Source organism: Trachemys scripta, chromosome 7 (genome assembly GCF_013100865.1).
Source record: "Trachemys scripta elegans isolate TJP31775 chromosome 7, CAS_Tse_1.0, whole genome shotgun sequence".
Taxonomy (NCBI): domain Eukaryota; kingdom Metazoa; phylum Chordata; order Testudines; family Emydidae; genus Trachemys; species Trachemys scripta.
The window spans coordinates 113,135,793-113,155,481 of record NC_048304.1 but is presented as its reverse complement, the minus strand read 5'-3'; the positions used below and the strand labels follow the sequence as shown (position 1 = coordinate 113,155,481).

Sequence of the window (19,689 nt, the reverse complement as noted above, 5' to 3'; positions counted from 1 at the left end):
CATGCAGAGAGCGTTGTACTCAGCCTCAACACTGGAGTGAATTTCTTAACAGTGTGATCTGGAGGATTTCTTAAGTGGATACGCAAAGGTAAAGTAAGAGAGCTGCAAGAAAGGAGAAGAGAGGAACAGAGGAAGAGATAGAAAGATAGAGGATGAGTAGAAAAGGGACTAGTGATTAAAGGGAGTTACGGAATATCTGGAATCGAGAGGTGATGTACATGTCATTGGAAGGAGAGATTAATGGGTAAGCAATGATATCACGTAGACAGACAGAATTCATCCAGGTTATTGTTTCTTGAGAGTGTAATTTTTCCCATGACTACTGTCGAGATTTGTTCTGCTTCCATTTTATTCAAAAGGGAGGATCTTTTCAATAGCATAAGAGAGCACTTTAAAAAGGGACATTATGGTTCAGGGCTGGCATTCTAGTACTTGGCACATTGTGGCTGCCAGTATGATGAAGACATTTAGTGCTTCAGAAGATAGATTACAAACTTCGTGCTGGAGGGGGAAATGTGGTCATGGGACCAGGATGAAATATGATAGAGATGCTAAGCACTGTTGAAACTTCCATCACTTTGCAGAATCTGTCAGTTTAGGTAATCAAAGCCATTAGTAGCTCATTAGGATTTGTTTTAGAGTATGTGGAGAACAGGTGATGAAGATGCATGTTTGATATTTGCTGTATCCTAAACCAATTTTCAGTTGAGAAGGTAAGATTAGGTCATTTGTCCCATTTTTCTAGAAAAAAAATTATGAAATACAAAACATCATATACCTGAACGGAGGACTTTTCAACTCCATAATATTCTTAACATTGATTCAGCCAACAATAGAAATAGCCAAATTTGGTGTCTAAAGTTAGACATCAATGGACAGTTCACAGTGCACAAAATTAAGCACAGGCTTAGGTCTTTGCAGGCTTGAGGTCTCAGACTGTAAGTTCTTTGGGAAAGGGTCTCCCTGCGCTATATTTGTACACTGCCTACCACAATGGGGCTGTGGCTTGGAGAAGCTACGACAATATAAACAATAAATATTAATTATAATAATGCAGGGTTCCAAATAAACGCTTAATTTGGTTTACTTACCATTTTTTTGTAATTAATAAGTCAAAATAATTATCAAAATGTTTAATGAAACTATTCGTAATAAACAGTCAGCAAACAAAAAACTTTAATAACCATTCTGATAACCCTTGATTTAAAAATAATTAAAAAAAATCACTTTACTAAAATTAGAAAAAAAGTCAGTTTTTCACGTAAAAATCATTTCTTAAAAAAAGGCAGGGTTTTTTTGGTGGAAAAATACTTTGTAAAATTTCAACCAGCTCTAGTAACTACCAAGCTGGTCATTTTCATACTTAAGTCTTAGAGGCGAATGACTCTATATCCAATTACTGTACCAATCTCCTGAGGAATCCATTTTCCTTACTTTGTGGATATGTGTGTGTGTGTGTTTCTCTCTCTATTTGATATGCTTGCTGTGGGAGTATATTAAATTAACTTAGTTCATTGTGGTAAAACATTATTTATTATGTATGTGGCACACAAAGTGGTTTATTGAACAAATAATACTTAGGGTGAAAGCTTAGCCCCATTGAAGTTAACTGGAGTTTACTTAGCTCTTTTGGTGCAAGGACTATCTTTTTGTTCTGTTGGTTACACTGCCCAGCACAATGGGGCCCTCGCCCATGACTTGGGCCCCTGGGCACTACTGTAATACAAATAATAATGACTTCAATGGGACCAGGATTTTATTCAGGGTCCCCATCCCACTAGAAACCTAGATAATTGTTCTCCTTTTGCCTGAACTAGTTTTACATTGATGTAGTAACTGCACTGAGTTCACTGGAATTAGTTCTGATTTACATTGGTGTAAGTGAGTCTGGAATCATGTCCAACACCTTGTAACCAATGTTAAAATATTTAGCAAATAATGTTCTTTATACTAAGATATTAGAATTGCAGTTCGTAATATAATGATAATATGTCTTCTATTACAGGATGATACACTAGAATTTTTATTACTTGTAGTTATGTCCTAAAATTAAATTATAATATTGTGCACCATCTTTAAGGCCATTTTTTGCATGTTATAGTAAGTGATCTATTTTAAAGGGGAAGAATATGATGGATTTGAATGTGAAAACAGAAATGAAGTCACCTATTATTAAGAGTACCCTTAATATGATGAAACACCTTATAAAGCAATAGCACTAATTATGCATAGGCACATTTGGCACAATCGGAAATGTTCTAATTTTCTGATCCACAGTTAGTCTTGTGCTTCGTATTTCTGCAATTATTCCTATAAGAGGAGACTTTGTTGTAAAACAGTGAAACAACTGTGGCTTAAGGGAACGCTGCAAATGTTACATCTGTTTTTAGTAGGAGTAATTTGCTTTCTGAGAATAGAAACTATAATCTGTCCATATCTAGCAGTTGAAATTTCAGTATTCTTTAAAGGTGTGCAGTAGATTTTGGTAAAATGGTATTTTTATAAGTCATTAAATTGGTTTTTAGGAACCTCACATTTGAACAATTATTAAACTATAAAACAAAATTGCCTGATTCCTAAAACTGTAATCTGAAGTTTTACAGTCAGCTATAAAAGGCTGTATTATTATAATATACTAAAGATGCTGAGACTATTACAACTTTTAAAAAAAATGAATTGTAAAATCTTTTATTGCTGATGAAATAACTCTGAACTATTATGCACTCCAATAATATATATGTACCATATTTGGGTGCAATGAAAAGCATACTATTCACAAAAACATAATTTAAATTGTGATTGAAGCATGCAAAATCGACCATCTCAATTTCTTTCTATAACAGAAGTTCCTTGAACCTGACTTTCAGTATATAATTTAAAATGTTTCATGCATGTTATAACTAATAATTAAATATAGGGGGCAGATTTTCAAAATAGCTCTGTGTGTCTAGGGCACTGATCCTCAGCTGAGGTAAACCAGTGTAGTTCCATTGAAGTCAACAGAGCTGTGCCAGTTTAAACCAGCAAAGGCTCTAGATATATATCTAAATACTGCTGTAAAAATGGTAATGGTATATGTTCAAGGGCCCTCTTTTAAAACACAGCAGATTAGTCTGGAGAGGGGAAACTGGGAACAAATTGCGTTTGTCACGTGAGCCCCATCAACTGCCATTATCTCATGATATAGAACTCCCAGATAAGAATATACAGCACCATTATTGGCAAAACCAGCACCCCTTTAAATATCATCCTGACATGGACACACAAACATACGTCTATTACATCAATTCCTATGCAGAGTGATATCAAGCTAGATCCTCAGCTGGTGTAAATTGGTCCACTGAAATCAATAGACCGGGGCAAAGTAAATTGCATACTGAGAAATCAATATTTATCCACCAGCCTCATGAGGCCAAATTCATGCATGGATTGATTATGCTGACTTCAACACAGTTATGCTAAGATGGTCTATTTTGTTTACTTCTGAAACCAATTGTGGCTGCTACAGTTAAGAGCAAGTCTATGCTAAACTACCTTCTTTTTTGGAAATCATGATGCATTATTTAGTCTCAAGTATCAATGTACCTGGTTTCACACCTAGGAACATGAAAATTGTGTCTGATGCAGTATGACAAGGTCCATGTAGTCTAATTTCCTGTCTTAGCTAGTGGCAAGCACCAGTGCTTCAGAGGAAGATGTCAGACCACTAAATAAAACTAAATAGGACCTATTTTAACTATTGGGGAAAACTTCTGAGTTCTGATTCTTCTGTTTACACTGAGGTAAATCAGAAGAAACTTCACTGAGGTCAATGGTGTTGGAAGTAGGAAATCAGCCACTTTATTGGGAAAACACAGAATTCAGATCAATACTGTCCAAATTAGAAGACTGACGATGAAATTTTAGATTATCTTTGGCTGTCAGATACTAATATTAAAATGCAAAGCACACAGGGCTTCTTTAGGTAAAATATAATTGCTGCTGAGCCAAATTAAAAGATGCTCCTTTTGAGAAGAAAAGCTGCCAATACGTGTTCTATAAATCATTTGTGCCAGCAGGCTGACCCCATTATGTCGGCTAATCCTGGAAATACAGGAGGTAAATTTAAATCTTCTAGTATGAAACATTTAATCGATATTCTAAATGTTTTTCTTACAATTTATTCTGGCAGAGCAATGGGACCATTACCATCCTGTTAATCTTTTGCCACAGTCTAGAACTTTCTGAATGGTTATAATGTCTGGAAGAAGAGAGCCAAAAAAGTGTTTTCATGAGGGATGGAGCTGGAAGGGCATTTGAACAGACATCCTCACCCCTTGCTTGTTCTTTGCAGAATGGCAAAGAAGCAGAAAATATAGGAGACCGTGTAGAAGGGCTGGAAGGTGAGGGTAGCAGTCAGACAAAGTAGCAAGTACTTCAGCACAGAGGAATAAAGTTCAGTGTGTCTTTATTCAGAGCACAGCCTCAGCATTTGTACTGTTCCCACATCAACAAAACACATACATGCTCACTGTGCTTCCTATTTATGTTCACCCACCACCCAATTACCAATCCATGAAGCTGCACACCTGTTACGGCTTGGTATTCAGAGCACTACACTATGGCTTTTAACCCTCTACCAATGCCTACTTTACAGAAATATTATTTAACATTTATGTACTTGCAAACATTAAATAATTATAGACAGGATTCTGCCCGCAAGCACTGGACAGAAACTGATTGGGGCTGAGCACCTGCAACACTCCGGCCTCTGAGTAAGGAGTACAGTTAAGTGCTTGATTCGCATCATGTAAATTGGGCATTGGCCTCAGTCTCCTCAAACTTTTTATCATAAGTCTTGCAATATTTGGTGACTTTCTTAAAGCCTCAGCTCCTGGAGTCACGGGAATACATGAAAATCTCAGCTTTCATTTAAAAAAAAAGTTGCTTGCAACCCTCATTTGCTGAGGAGAAAAACTTTAAAATACACTTGAGTCACATTTTCAAGACTCAAAAAACAGAAGGCAAATAAAAAAGCACCTCAAATTATTTTTTTTATTTCATTATTTTAAGCAAATATCAGGATGGTTTGTTTCTGACAATCTTTGAACGCTTGAAGTTGACATTACTGAAATATTCCCATTTCCTTCTGCCTTTTTTTAATATGTGCTTTTGAGAGTACAAGAACAAGTGCACAAGGAGCCCCAGAGTTATTTGCCCTCAGTCTGAAGGGCCATGCTTTGTATTGAATTATATTTGCATCCACTGTCCACATTTGTACAGGAGCACAAAAATCTTACACTCCCTTCAGCATGCTGTACAAGGGCTTGAAGGATCAAGGCCTTTATAATGAATGCCCTAAGGGAAACTGCAACTGACTGGTAAGTAGCTGGCGTTTGTTGTGCAAAATTTTGGTGAAAACACAGCAATTTCAATTAAATTAACACAATCTTCAGTTACAACATATTTACTAAAACATTCCACCTCTCGCCACAAGAGTCATTAATTCTTCTTGTTCTGTATTTACTGATATCATAGATCAAATGTATACAATAATTCATATATCATTTAAATATCATATTACTATGACCATTTATTTCTATGTGGTTGTCCTGCCAAACTTCATTATTGGCCTCACCTTGGCCCTCTATACATCCAAAAACACTGGGGAGCGGGATTTAATACTAAATCTTGAGCAGACGCACAGCCAATGGAGATATGCTGGGCTGAAGTGAAAGGTCCATTTTTGGATGGAATGCTGCTAGGGTGACCAGATGTCCTGATTTTATAGGGACAGTTCCAATATTCTGGGCTTTGTCTTATGTAGGTGCCTATTATTCTTCTGCGCCTGGCCCGATTTTTCACATTTGCTAACTGATCACACCCAGTGCTGGAAACAGGTTATGCAGAAGAACTAGACTAGGTGCCAAAGATGGCAGTGAAAGAGAACTAAACATGGAGAAAAGCCACGAGAAAGCTTTTTAAAGTATTATTTGAAAACAGTTCGTCCACACAAGGCTCAAGCTACTAATACTCACATTTTTCTTTTCTCTCCTTTTCATGTGCGTTTTGTACACAATATTTTATGGCCTGATCCCTTGAGCGCTGAGCAGCAATTATAAAGTGCTGAGCATTTTATATAGATCTAGCCACTGGCCACTTTCTTTTTTTATTTTTTGCAGGCATTGGGGAACTTCCCTAGAAGCAGGGTATATTGAAGTGCTTATAAGTATTGTTGAAGTCATGCGTCCACCTGATAAACATGAAGTACTGAGATAATTTTGGGACATAATAGAGTATATTATGCTAATAAAGTAATTCACTTGCAAACTAGCAGAAAACCTAAAGCAAAAGCCTCCATCAGAAGTCAACATTTCAGTATTTCAACTTGAAAAAGAAATTACAAGAATATTATAATTCAAGAACCTGGAGAGTCTCTATAAGTGGTAATTTTACATGAAGAACAATTTTAAAATGATATCACTATAGCAAAAAATTATTTTAAACCTCCAACAAATATTTGAAGTAAATATTGACTTTAGATAAATAGCAAGTATATATTTTGTTTAAACATCCCCAGCATTTCTGGCACCTCGAAAATGTGTGTAAACCAGAGATCATACAAATTGATGAAACTATTAATGTCTTTTCCATATGACATTGAAGAAGTCAGAAAAAATGTACCGACAATAGCTCAGCCAGTGTCATTCTTGTTACTAATATGATTGCCAATTATTTCTGACATGGCAGTTTGGCAGGCTACCTAATGCCCTATATTTTACAACCTCAGGAGGTTAGTACTTAGTCATTTCTATGACATTTTATACTAATCAATTCATTCCTCACCCCACCCCCCTTTGTGTTGTATGAAAAAAACCAACCCTGTACCTACCATGATCTGAAGACTTAACATCATCTGAATGATCATTTTCATTTTCTCTTAAAATGTAATTGTCTTGTTGTATTGATGCTTTTACCTTTAATTCTTCTTTTCATAATTTTTATGCTGTATTCTCTTTTTTTAAGAGTCTTCGATCTCCAGCACTAAGACTATAACAAAGCCCCTTAGAGTGCTCTCAGTAGTGCTAGTGCAGGTTCTGAAAATATTACAAAGGAACACTTCTCATGGGAGGTGATCATACGAACAATACAGCTTGTCGAAATGTCTCCACTAGCTTGGTTCCTTTATAATATTTTAGAGTTTAACTTTAAGTCTCATATTCAAAGTAGCACCACATTGTCTGACAAACGTATGTTCAATAAAAAACAACAGGGTAACCTCATTCGATTGGTTTAAACTTTCCATTATTAAACGTTTGGTTTCAGTTATGAGGCAAGGAAGGTGCTGATACTGGAATGTTACATCTCATAAAAGATAAAGCTATTTGGCTCAGATAACTTCAGGTACTTCTGAAAATGGATATAGCTAAATTCTAAACACTAGCAGATCAGTTCTGTAAGGTTGACTGTTCTCTACAGAGACATTTACGCCTATGTCACTCCTGACCTACCCATATCAGTGGTACTTGTAAAGATATTGCCCCAAACAGTGCTGACTGACTGAGATGATAATGTGACTTTTAAAATGCTAGAGGACTGGGGCAGGGAGGGAGGGAAGACAGTGGAGGCTAATTCAGTTACCTGGAAAAATGGCTTGATTTTCAAAGGTGTTGAGCATTCAGAACTCCAACTGAAATCAATGGGATTTGTGATAGTCTGCCATTTCCAATCCAATATTTATTTTGTGTACTTTGGTAGCACTGAGAGGCCCTGATCTGCTAGGGGCAGTACAAACAGGGAATATAGACATGATCCCTGCTCTAAAGAAGAAATACTCATCGATGCAACTTATTAAATATAATATGAAGTGAATTAATGTTTTCGCCATGAATTTTTTGTTTTTAAACACAAGAATTTTTTAATAGTTGTATTTCTTTTTTAACATGAATATTTTTTTTCAAATCAAGTGGCTAATGCCTATGTAAATATGTCCCTTGTTAATTAGCAATAACTTACAGAGCTTGACTAATAATGAAAATACAGATATGCAAAATCACAGTTAAAAAAAAGGAGAGAAAAGTAATTCTCACCATCATTAACCCCAATATATCTTCCAAGTAAATGACACCTCTGAAATGTATTAGGTTTATATGAAGTTCGCCCACTTGATATGCCAAGTAAAGGGAGAAACTAAAAGGAGTTGGTGTTGGGGAACTGGTATAGGAAAAGTGAGGAAGCAGAATAAAGGCTGGGAAAATCTTGAGAAATATAAATTGTCCCTGGAAATAAATGTGGACACTGATATTTTCTGACAGTAAGAATACAACAAACAAACAATTTATAAGTAAGAAAAATATAAAAGTTATCTCATAGGGAAACAATGACTGTTAGTTCTTGGATGGTTTAGACACAAATCCTGCATTTTGGGAGTGGGGCAGGGAGGTGGTAGACTTGATCCTTGAGGTCCCTTCTAGCCCTATGATTCATAGTTTGGCTGTCCAGTGTAAAACCAAATTCATGTCAGATAGGAACTTTCATAACAAAGCTGAAAGCAGTTCGTTTGTGTCACATGGCTATTGTCCCACTGTGAAGACAAAACTAATTTAATTTAATTTTTAAAAGTGGGCCAAGCAGATCTGTCCTTGAGCAAAGTCAGTATCTTTAAACAACCAGAAATCTTTATAATACAGGATTTCTAAAATCCTCTGGCCTAGAGATGTTTTCAGTTTAAATTTTCTTTCACCTCATGTTCTCCCCCGCCAAAATTTTGTGGTTCTTTCCTGCCCAAATTCTGTAATTTTCTGATAGCTGCATTTATGGCCTTGGGCAAGTGATTAGCCTCTTTAAAATTCAGAATCAATGCCACACCATGAATTGACTAACTGAAGCAGGACACTGGGCCCAATTCAGAGGGGAGTATGTGTGATTTATATCGTTTTCCCCTTTCCCATGTCAGTTATACCAACGTACACGCTTATGTTCACATTCACTTAGTCTAAATGAGTCTAAGTCGGTGTAACTAACATGATGAAGGGCCAAGAAGATGATGCAAGGTACACTAGTTCACACTCAGTGTAACCTTTGAATTTGAATGATTGAGTGCATCATCTCTATTTGGTCTATATTGGCTGGGTAGCAGGAATGCCAATTCCATATTCAAAGCTGTGGTTCCACTAAATAACCATGTCCTGTTCCTGGGTTACTGTACCAGTTCAACCTATTCTTATTTATGTTTCTTATTTAAAATAAGAGTGTCTAACATATTACAAAATATGGGGTAAACAACCTCAACATTAGAATCAACAGAGCAGAATACAGATTAATTCAAGTCTATCTGGATATCTGTATACGTATGCAGCAGGCAGGGGTGACATATTCTATATCAATAACAATTTCCTTTTTTCCATTTCGCACATTTATATTGCTGTCTCAGTGTAGCACTTATGAAGCAATCTTACCTGCAGATTTGCACATGCTGGTAAATCATTGTGGGTGGGTATTTCATTGTTGGTGCTCTCTGAGCCCATGTTTTTAAATCTGGAAGCTGTCGTAGTTGTTGCTGTGGTGGTTTGTACTGGTAGGATTGGCTGCCACACAGTCACATCTGTACCATTGCCGAAGGCCTGAATTGCATTTTCTGTAGAAAACAAATATAGAGAAAATTCTGCATATAAACCAATGCCACAAACAGCAGAATTGGCATTAAAAATACCCTGATGCCATAGAACAGAAATAACTCCAAAAATGCTCTCCCAGGCAAAATCTTGTCCTTATTTGTCCAAACTCACGTTTTTTATATATTGAAAAGCTAGTTTCAATGTATTTTGAATACATGCAAGAAATGTGAATTTTGGGGCCACAGGTTTATCTATTGCTAAATTCTCCCTGAAATATTTTCAGACATTCTTTATGGAAGCTCAAAACCCTAAATCTTCAGTGAGCAAATCAGCATGCCATTCAAAAGCTTCAAAAAACTTAACTGGTGAGACTTAAGGTACAATATGAATATTGTGTCCTAATTCTGATAAATTATATTATGTAACAAGCCAAACAAATAGCAGGCAATATATTGACTTATTTCCACAGCTTGCTTTTAAAACCAATGTGCCCAGAAACAAGGGACTGTTTAACTTAAGATGATCTTTCCCTTCCAGTTTCCAGACAAAATCTACAAAACAAAGTGAGAGAAGTGTGCTTAAACTAAAAGTTTAGAATATAAAGGTTAAAAAGCTTATCAATTTCATGGGATTAAAGAGTGTGTTTATGGCAAGGGTAAATTGGTTGTGGGTTTTTTATACAAATGAATAGAAAAACAGTTTTTAATCAGGTCTTTGGGGATTCAGCATGGATTTAGGGATTTTTTATTCCACACTCACTGTATAAAAAAGCAAACAATTTCACATGGGACTTGAATGGGGAAGTTATTAACAATACTCTTCACTGGCACCCATCTCACTATAAAATAATTTACATTTACCCCTCATCTTAGAAAGATGCAGTTTATTCTAGAATTTGATCTTAGCGTTCCAACAAACAGAAATTGATTCATAAAAAAGGCATTACAATTGGTTGGACTGATGGGGGGGGGGGCAAAGTGAGAACAGTATGAAAGGATTTTCCTGTCCAGCATTCTCCCTTAAACAAGGTAAGCTGCAGTATTTTTCACAGAGTAAATGCCATAGGAGACCAAATAATTATGTAAATTAAATAGTGTGCTGTAGGAGAAGCTACAGGAGAATATGGAGGCATCCTCTAGTTTTTAAAATAAATTTTCTTTTTTCCTCCTTCTGTGTATCTATATTTTTGTAACAATGTGCATGAATTTTACAACTATAACACAGCAGACAAACATAATAAGATGTCACAGCAAACGCTGAACTGCTCTAGTAGATGGCTGACCGTTTCAATCATCTGTATTAACTCACTTTTGCCCCTAGCTTGCCAGTGCTTCCCCTCTACTCCACCATCTAGTATGTATGCCCAAATCCTCCAAAACACTTACACCCCTGGATAACTTAAGTCCTACTGAATTCAGTGGGAGTATCCAGTGCACAAGTGTATGCAGGATCAGGGCCATAGTGTGCAGAATAAGCAACACCGTGTGTATTATAAGAATATTTAAAATATTAATAAAAATAAAGTTTAATAAAGGACTTTAGGATTTGAAATAGGACAACCTTTTTTAAAAGGTGCCACAGGGAGTTATAACAGAATTAAAGGAACACTGGTTGGGATTTTAAAACGTACTATCATTTAGGCCTTAGAAATTTGGGCTCCTGGCTTTTTAAAGACTGGCCATTTTCACGTAAGGCCCAGATTTCGCAAACACATATGCACTTTATTTAACACGTGTGAGTATTTCTTTTTACTTCAGCAGGACTACTCACATTCATACAGTTATGCATGTGTGTTTGAAGGATCAGGACCTATAATTCTTCATTTTCCAACAGCAGAATACATGTAAATAACCCTATACTTAAAAATTAAAACTGATTTTTTTAGTCTTTGTTCTGAAACAAATGTTTTTTTCCCCCATGTTGAAAGGCCATTTATGAAAAGACACGAGAACACTTTTTCTCCCTCTGTGAAATGCTACTAAACCAGGAACACCTTTAATTTTAATTTTTTCATGAAAAAGAGGTTTCCCTGCGAGGGCAAGTATAATTTTTCTCACAGAGACCTTTAATGTCTCTGCTTTATAGTCATTAAACTTTTTATTCCAGCAGAGACAAAGGGATTGGTGTACACTTAAAGTCTAAAAGGAACTTTTAACATGATAGTAATGACTAATGAACACATTTACAAATTAGCAAAATATGAAATGTTATATGTATGAGAGGCAGTTTGGAGAAAGAATGGATGCTATACAGGTCCTCTGTCTCATTTAGAATCCCACTCAGAACTGATTGCTTAACCAATGATCTACATTAACCTTTCCTGTGTAGCAATCCTTCCAAGGCTTTTAACAAATAGGGCTCAATCCTGTCATCGTTCTGCACACAGAACTCCTGATGCTTAATGGAAGTATTGCATGTTGAGAGACTGCTGGGTAGAGGCAAAAGATAAAAATGGTCTTAGGGCAGTCAACATCTTCGATGGTGTGGAGAGTACTAACACTGCCTGCCCAGCTAGAACAGGTATAAATAACAGCGTACACAATGAGGCACTGCTTAAGTGAGTAGAGTACAGTGCCCTACACATCTGAACACAAGGGTATATATCGTACACAGCTCTTCACATGTTCAAACAGAGCCTCACCTGTCCACACTGCTATTTTTAGCAGTGTAGTGTTCTGCTGCCTTCCCATCTCCAGAGCCTTTCCCCACTGCACTGAAAGAAGCAAGCAGTGGTGAAAGGCTCTGGCAGGGGTAAGACAGGCGGGGAAAGGTTCTGGCAGTGGGGAGCTTTTGGAGCCTTTCACTGCGGCATGTAGCTACATATACCCTACAAACCACTGCAAGAGTCTTAGAAACAACATCTTAGAGAAATGCAGGGTCTTTGATAGCCCAGTGATGGAATTTCACTATAACTCCCCTATCCCCAACTAGAGAATGTGCTACCTCAGACCCACTGCTAATATAACTTTCTGGGTTGTTTTTTTTTAAGTGGTGACCAAGTTTGTGTGATGTATCACTCTTCTGACTACCTTAAATGTTGTATTGCCCTACATCAGCAATAAACACTTTCTCTGAAATTCAAATTCTGGTGTATGCTCCCTGTCATTGAGTTATAAGGCTGCTGGTGAAAGGAAGCCTACCAAAACTGACTTCTCAGAGACCCTCAACTGGAAGTAAGTTGGGCTATTAAAACCATAATGTAACAAACTCAGTGAAATTGCTGTATCAGGATCTCGTTGTGAACAAGATAATTTGAGTGAAATTTGTGACCAAATTTCAAGAATCTGAGAAACTATTGATAATAAAATCCCAATTCATATATATCTATATGAAACCCTTCATAGCCTATTTCTCACATTATACACAACCCACTGAGATCTTGCAATTTTCTGGTAGAGATCTTCCCTGATGGCCACCCAAAATATAATCTGTGGGTAAAATAATTTTTCCACATTATGTACCACTGTTATTTGGAATTATCTCCCACAGTTTCTCATGTTTACAAGCTTGGCCGTGAATGGCATATCAGGTAAATTTGGTCTGCTACTTTTAGTTCTAGTTTCTATACCTACTACATATCCAATCTATCAAAATGCATAGAAGTGGCCTTGCAGTATCACATTGTACTTAAAAACTAGGTGAAACAACCCAATACAGCACATTGCAACATGAACAAATATATGTTTGAAGACATTTTATAATATTGTACTCACTAAGGCATGTATTGTCCTGGAAGAAATTCAGAAATTTCAAGCATTCTTCTATGTCGTTACCACTGTTGCTGCAGTCACACCATGGGGCAACGCTGAGACTGTTGGAGTCTATGTAGTTTGGTGTCATAACTGTGCCTTTTAACAAAGAGCAACACACTGTACCATCAGTAATCTTTGTAATGTCCTACCCTTATACATACTTCCCCAAGAAGTGACAAACAACATCTAGTGGAAGACAGAAACAGGGATGGATTAAGGCATAAACACTATAGGCCTGGTGTCTAAGACCCCAGTTCTCAGAGTCATGTGTTGAGTGCAGAATTTCAGTTTTCATTTTTTTTAAAAAAAGGGTTCTAGCTGTTATGGTTGTGAAGAAATATGTGAAAACTTGACTGTAGTGTAAATGATGCTGAGATGTCCACATGAGTTTGCAGATAGCCTGAAACAATAGCTATGAAAGTTCTGAACTGCCCCATACATCTCAACGGGGTGCTAACACCAGGACTCCACTGTTCTGAAAGGTTCTGCTCACAGTGTGGCAGGAGAGGAACACAGAAACAATAAAATTAATCTTCATAACTAGCTAGAATTTATTTCCTGTAGCTTTCAATTTACAAATAACTTTGCTTTTAGTGTCAATGCCATTAATGACTTGGATAACGTAGTGGAGAGTATATTTATAAAATCTGAGGATGATACCAAACTGGTCGGGGTAGCTAGTACTTTGGACACAGGATCAGAATTCAAAATGACTTTGACAAATTGGAAAATTGGTCTGAAATCAACAAGAGGAAATTCAATAAAAAGACAATTGCAAAGTACTACACATGCATTACCTGTCCTAAAGGAAACACTGAGAATGCCCTCAATTGATCTAGATTATGCAGCCCTTATTCATTTTAGTGAACACTTAGTCAAATGAGTAGTCTCGTCGAAGTCATTCCTAGTCTAAGTAAGCGTTCACAAACTTGAGTAAGGGTTGACCAATCATCCCCTTAATTATTTTTAAATGGCTCATTCTTCAAGTATTTTTCAAAGTTTATATTCCCCTTCTGCTTTTAGTTAACTTGGTACAAATCTGAAATAACTCCATTGATTCCAACCCAAGAAGTCAATGGAATTAGTCCAGAATTGCACTAATGAGGGCAGCCGTTGGCTAAGTACGTATTTAGGGACCTACATCTCTCACCCAGTAGCCTGGAGATTCAGGGCAAACTTCTCTCTGCTCCACACTAGAGCAAATATATTGTCAGTGGTAGCTGGGCATGTGGAATGCATGAAGATTCATATTAGAGACCCACAGTGCAGACTGGAGGGGCCAACTGGGTCCATACAGCCTAGAATTTATAATCCTCACAAAAAAAGGGGCTGCCAAATACCACATCAACGTGTAGCAATAGAAAATGCTGCACTATGGGAGCACCTTTCAGGCATTGACGGGAATGTTTAAATTGTTTCACGAATGAAATGGAAGACAAAGAAAAACAAACATTATGAGCTGTCTTAAAGAAATGCCGAAAGTTATGCAGAACTGAAGTTAGCTGCAAATGACAAGAATCACCAAAATTATATATATATATTTTGTTTTGAGATCTTTTTGAAGTAGAGTGCAATCACTTTATCCACTCTCAATTTTTAACTAGAAGTTGTAGTGATAATTACCCAATGTCTACAGAAGAGCAGCATATGTGTAAGAAGAACAGTTCAAATTGTTTATGAAATGCAGGTGGGGAATATAGCAAAATCAGCAAATATCACTTGTACTATTTATGAAAATATAACAGTAGATAAATAAGAATAGGAATGTTATTAAATTAAAATAAAGCAATGAAAAATATCTACCCATTATTCCTTTGATGATTTCAGCCCACTGTTTCAACTATGTGATATTTATGATCTGGAAAGAAGAAAGTAATGTAGAGAGAAAATGAAAAACCAGAGTTTTTTAATGGAAAGAAAATAGACAAGTATCAGAAAAACTGATGATAAAAATACTTGATAAAGAATTAGAAAGCAATAGGGTATGAAGGAAGCTGGAAGGCCGCTAAGGTAAGACTTTCAAGAAGAAGAGGTAATAAGGCCATAAAAATGGGTCTAAACAGAGGGTGAAAGTGTAAAAGGTGCCAAACTGTGGTCAGGGTCAGTGACTATAGGAAAGACAGGATGAGGAAGGTGTACATACAGCACATAAACTGTATACACAGGAAAAAGTTGAGCGGTTGAAAGAGCAGCTAGTAGAAAATAAGTCTGTCATTCAAACCTGGGGGCAGATGTGAACCCAAGTAGATTATATATTTGGTTTCCTGAGTGGATTTCTTTATCCCCTGTGTGTAGAATTTTTTGTTTGTTTTAAAACGGCCTCTTGAAAATTCTGCTGAAGGACATTAACCGAGCAGGGTAATCATGGCAGTCGGGAGTAAAATAGGTCATAATAGCTCTGTTGTGGTCACTATTTCCAAATGCTGTATCACGTTCTCTGGAGCAGGCATCAAAGGCATGCATTAGGCAGAGGCAAAACTGACCTGAACCTCAACACATCTCCCAGCTCGAATCAGAATATCTTTTAAGAATGAAAAAAAGTTTAACTACCGGTAAGTTCCTCCAACCAAGGCGTGATCCTGAACATGTGGAATTTGACTACAGGAATCGACCCAGGCCTAGCAGAGACTGTTAAAATTACTAAGTACATATGCTTTACAACAGGACTGTCAGCAAAGTAGAAGAAAGAGAAGAAACACAAGCTCAGCAAGAATGCAGAATGACAGAAGTCATTGGGCCCCGGCTTAAAGATCAGCTAATTATAACTGGGGGGAGGAATAGTTCAGTGGTTTGAGCATTGGCCTGCTAAACCCAGGGTTGTGAGCTCAATCCTTGAGGGGCCCGCTTAGGGATCTGGGGCAAAATCAGTACTTGGTCCTGCTAGTGAAGGCAGGGGGCTGGACTCAATGATCTTGCAAGGTCCCTTCCAGTTCTAGGAGATGGGATATCTCCATTAATTTATTTTTCTTTTTATTTTTTAACAAGATCCAGAATTATGTGCTTGTGACTCTAGGCACCCCTGTATTCACACTCTACACACTACTGCAATAATATCTGCACAAAATATGCCTTGTGAGGGATCATTTGAAAGCTAACAACATGCTGGTTATTAATATAATTGTAAAATGCATGTGTTAACCTTATGTATGAAGTTATAAATTCCCTCTGTAAGATGTTACTAAAACATGTTTAAGACAAGACAGCCTAGCCTAGGTTAAGGTGATACATAGGTCTGCCTGCCCTAGACAATGGAATATGGGTTTAACCTCTTTTTAAATATTAGCAGTAAACAAAGCTATCCAGGTAAACGAGCCGGGGTTATTTATCCTGTTCCTGAACTTGAGAGACAGAGAATTAACATGGCTCCTGCACCCCAGGGAATCACAGGAGACTGAATTCCCAAGAGGGCTTCCTGACTTGTACAACAAAGAAATCCCTTTTGGGATATAAGAAACAGACAGAGGCCCCTTCCCCACCCCCACTTTGTCCTTCACCTTAAGGAGACAAAGAAACCAAGTGATTTGATTTCTGTGATGAGTCCTGGCCAACCCAGCAAGTGAAAAGCTGGAAAGTAGACTGTGGGTGAGAGAGGCCATCTTGAACAAAGACTGTATCTTGATAGATTAAGTTTTTGACTTTTAAATGCGTGTTTCCATTTTTATTTGCTTGTAACGATCTCTACACTTAGCTCTTTTACTGGGTATTACGTAATCAATTCTGTTTTGTTAATAAACTTGTTTTAGTTTTACTATAAACCAATTCTGTGCTGTGTTTGAACAGTAGGGGCTATTTACCCCAGTAAATGAATAAGCTGTGATATACTGACTTTTTAATCAGAGCAGCCATCTTAGTATCTTCTGTGAATACACAGTGATAGGGGCCATACACTGCAGAGAAACATCTCTGAGGAGTTTGGGGGCTGGAGTTTACTGACTAACCTGCTAGGCAAGGCTGGGGCAAGGAGAGCCTTGCGGAGTTTGCTCGTGAGGAAGACAGATTGGTGTGGCAGGAACTGATACAAAGTGCAACTGCCAACAAAACTCATTCTTGCTGAGACAGAGAGCTAGCACAAGTGGCTCATAAGCAGCATGTTACAGTGGTGTAGTTGGCAGGATTTACACACAGTTTATCGGGTAACTGAGATTCACACTTCTAGCACTGAAACCGGTTTTAAGTGATTCATATGTAAGACAGCTAGGAACATGTTGAGAGAGGTAACGGAGTGGTTCATAGCTCTGGGTATCCCTAGCAGTACAGTGTTTGATCCTGCAATCCTAGTTCACTAACACAAAATCCTATGGAATTTCAGGGAGATATAGGGAAATTAAAAGGACAGGATGTGGAAAACAAATAAGGGAAAAAGCTTCAGAAAATTAATGGAAAACATTATATTGAATTCAGTAGAGTTACACTTGTATGAAATCAGTGCGGGAGCAGAGACGGGACCAGTGTGCTTAACTTAGGAATGACCAATGTGCTGGGTTTCACATCTTTGAATCGCCAACCTTTTTCTACACCAAATAACCATGTTTTTTTTCTTTACAGGTTATCACTTAAAAAAAAAAAAAAAACAACCAAAACCTGTATTCATTGATTTTCATTAGCTCACACACAAAACCAAAAATCCCTTCCTACAAATATACTTTCAAACTGTGTATATCATATCAATACAATCCAAAACCACCCCTCCATGCAACCTATTTTTCATTTAACTGATGTAACATCTCACCTATTGCCAATGGGCATGACTCTACTCTCATTTATACCAGTTTTCTTCTACTTCTAATTCCACTGACTTCAGTGGAGTTGCCTCTAGTTTACATCAGTGTATGTGAGAGCAGAGGCAGATCCACTGTCCATTCCTCAGAGAACCTTCATGTTCCCGAAACAAACAGTGCAGCGGTTACAAAATCTTGCTGCCATCTCTTCAGAATTGTATGCAACCTCTTATGAAGTAACTAAATGGAAGAGCATTCTATTTTAATGAACAGTAGTTTCTCTTAGCCACGCCAGCTGGAGATGCCTGGTATTTAGATGAATGAACCTGGAATAGCTTGCTACAAAGAGTTAACCAAAATTTTTCTGCTTCCCATATATTTTATAACAGTCAGTAGGGTGACTCTGGCCCTGATTCTGGTCTCATCTAGACTGCTGTAAATTTGGAGTTTCTCTATTGAAGCTAATGAATTTACTCCAGATCTACACTGGTCTGACTGAGCTCAGAATCAGGATCTTCTTGTTCCACAACAAGGAAGGGTTGTTTTAGTACATTCCTTTGTTTATCTGAACTACAGTTGAGAAGTGTAAACTGCTGTAACACTAGTCAGCTCCTATCTTCATGCATGTGTCTGGGGGCTGTTAGGAGAGAAGAAAAATGTTTATTTCCCCCTTCAGAAGTTAGATCTCCTTTTGATTTCACTTCCTTAGGGACCCATTCCACGTCCCTGGTGTCAGAAAGTGTTTATGCAGTGTTATACTATTTGTGCAATATCATTGCCTATAGGAACACAAAAGCACCTCTCTACATGAACTGGGTCATCCTTAAGGTTAAATTGCAAAATGGATCCAATAAAATCCTCTACAAAAGTCACTAGGCCCAGTAACAATCTGCCAACAGCTCTTATCCAGAGTTATCCATTAGTACAAGAGTTACTCCTTGCCAGCAGCTACCACCCTTAATTTCATTGACTGAATCTGATTTCTTCGCTACTCAGTTCTTTGTTCATGAGTCAAATGAATTTTTATCAGTCACTGCTCCTGTGTCTTGCTTTCTATATATTATTTTTTCTGTTAAATCTTGGACTGTGGTCTTTAAAACTACCATGTCTTTTCTTAGTAGTCACCATGTATAATTTACCTTATTCATTTTGAGGACTTGCTTTTAATTTCATTTTCCAGCAAGATCAGACCATTCTGTACATGTTTTGTTCTGGATGATATTTCAGAAGACATTTATTTAACAGCAGGATATGCTTCAGGGGCTCGGCTGGGGCTTTCACTCCTAACAAAAGGGGCTATGAATGCATCATGGCAGGTGCAGGCTGTGAGCTTGAAAAAACAACAACACCCTTACCTAGTGACCATTTTTGTGATTTGTTTGTTTCACAGTCTTAATGCTCCCTTTTTTCTTTATTGTCCAGCCATGACATTTCTGTGGAAAGTTCCCTTCCCCGAGATGAGTTCTCCCAATCAGGAATCAAACAGCATGGGTGGGATATGAAATTTGACTTTCATATAAGCATCCCCTGGTTGAGAGTCAGGCAGGTGGCAGCGAGCAAAACGAATTATTGGAGAAGGAGAGGATTTCAGGAGATAAGTTCACCTCCATGGACAGGCATCTC

The 19,689-nt window shown here is 37.4% G+C and overlaps 1 protein-coding gene across 2 annotated transcripts in view; it reads right to left on the bottom strand.

The window, feature by feature from the left end:
* GFRA1 (GDNF family receptor alpha 1) overlaps nt 1–19,689 on the bottom strand; it is a 185,269-nt gene that overhangs the window by 16,943 nt on the left and 148,637 nt on the right. For both annotated transcript variants that reach the window (XM_034776825.1, XM_034776826.1), the window contains exons 6-7: nt 13,310–13,444; nt 9,438–9,616 (exon numbers count right to left, since the gene is read on the bottom strand). In XM_034776825.1, coding sequence (XP_034632716.1) covers nt 9,438–9,616; nt 13,310–13,444 — 314 coding nt within the window. The remainder of the gene's footprint in view (nt 1–9,437; nt 9,617–13,309; nt 13,445–19,689) is intronic.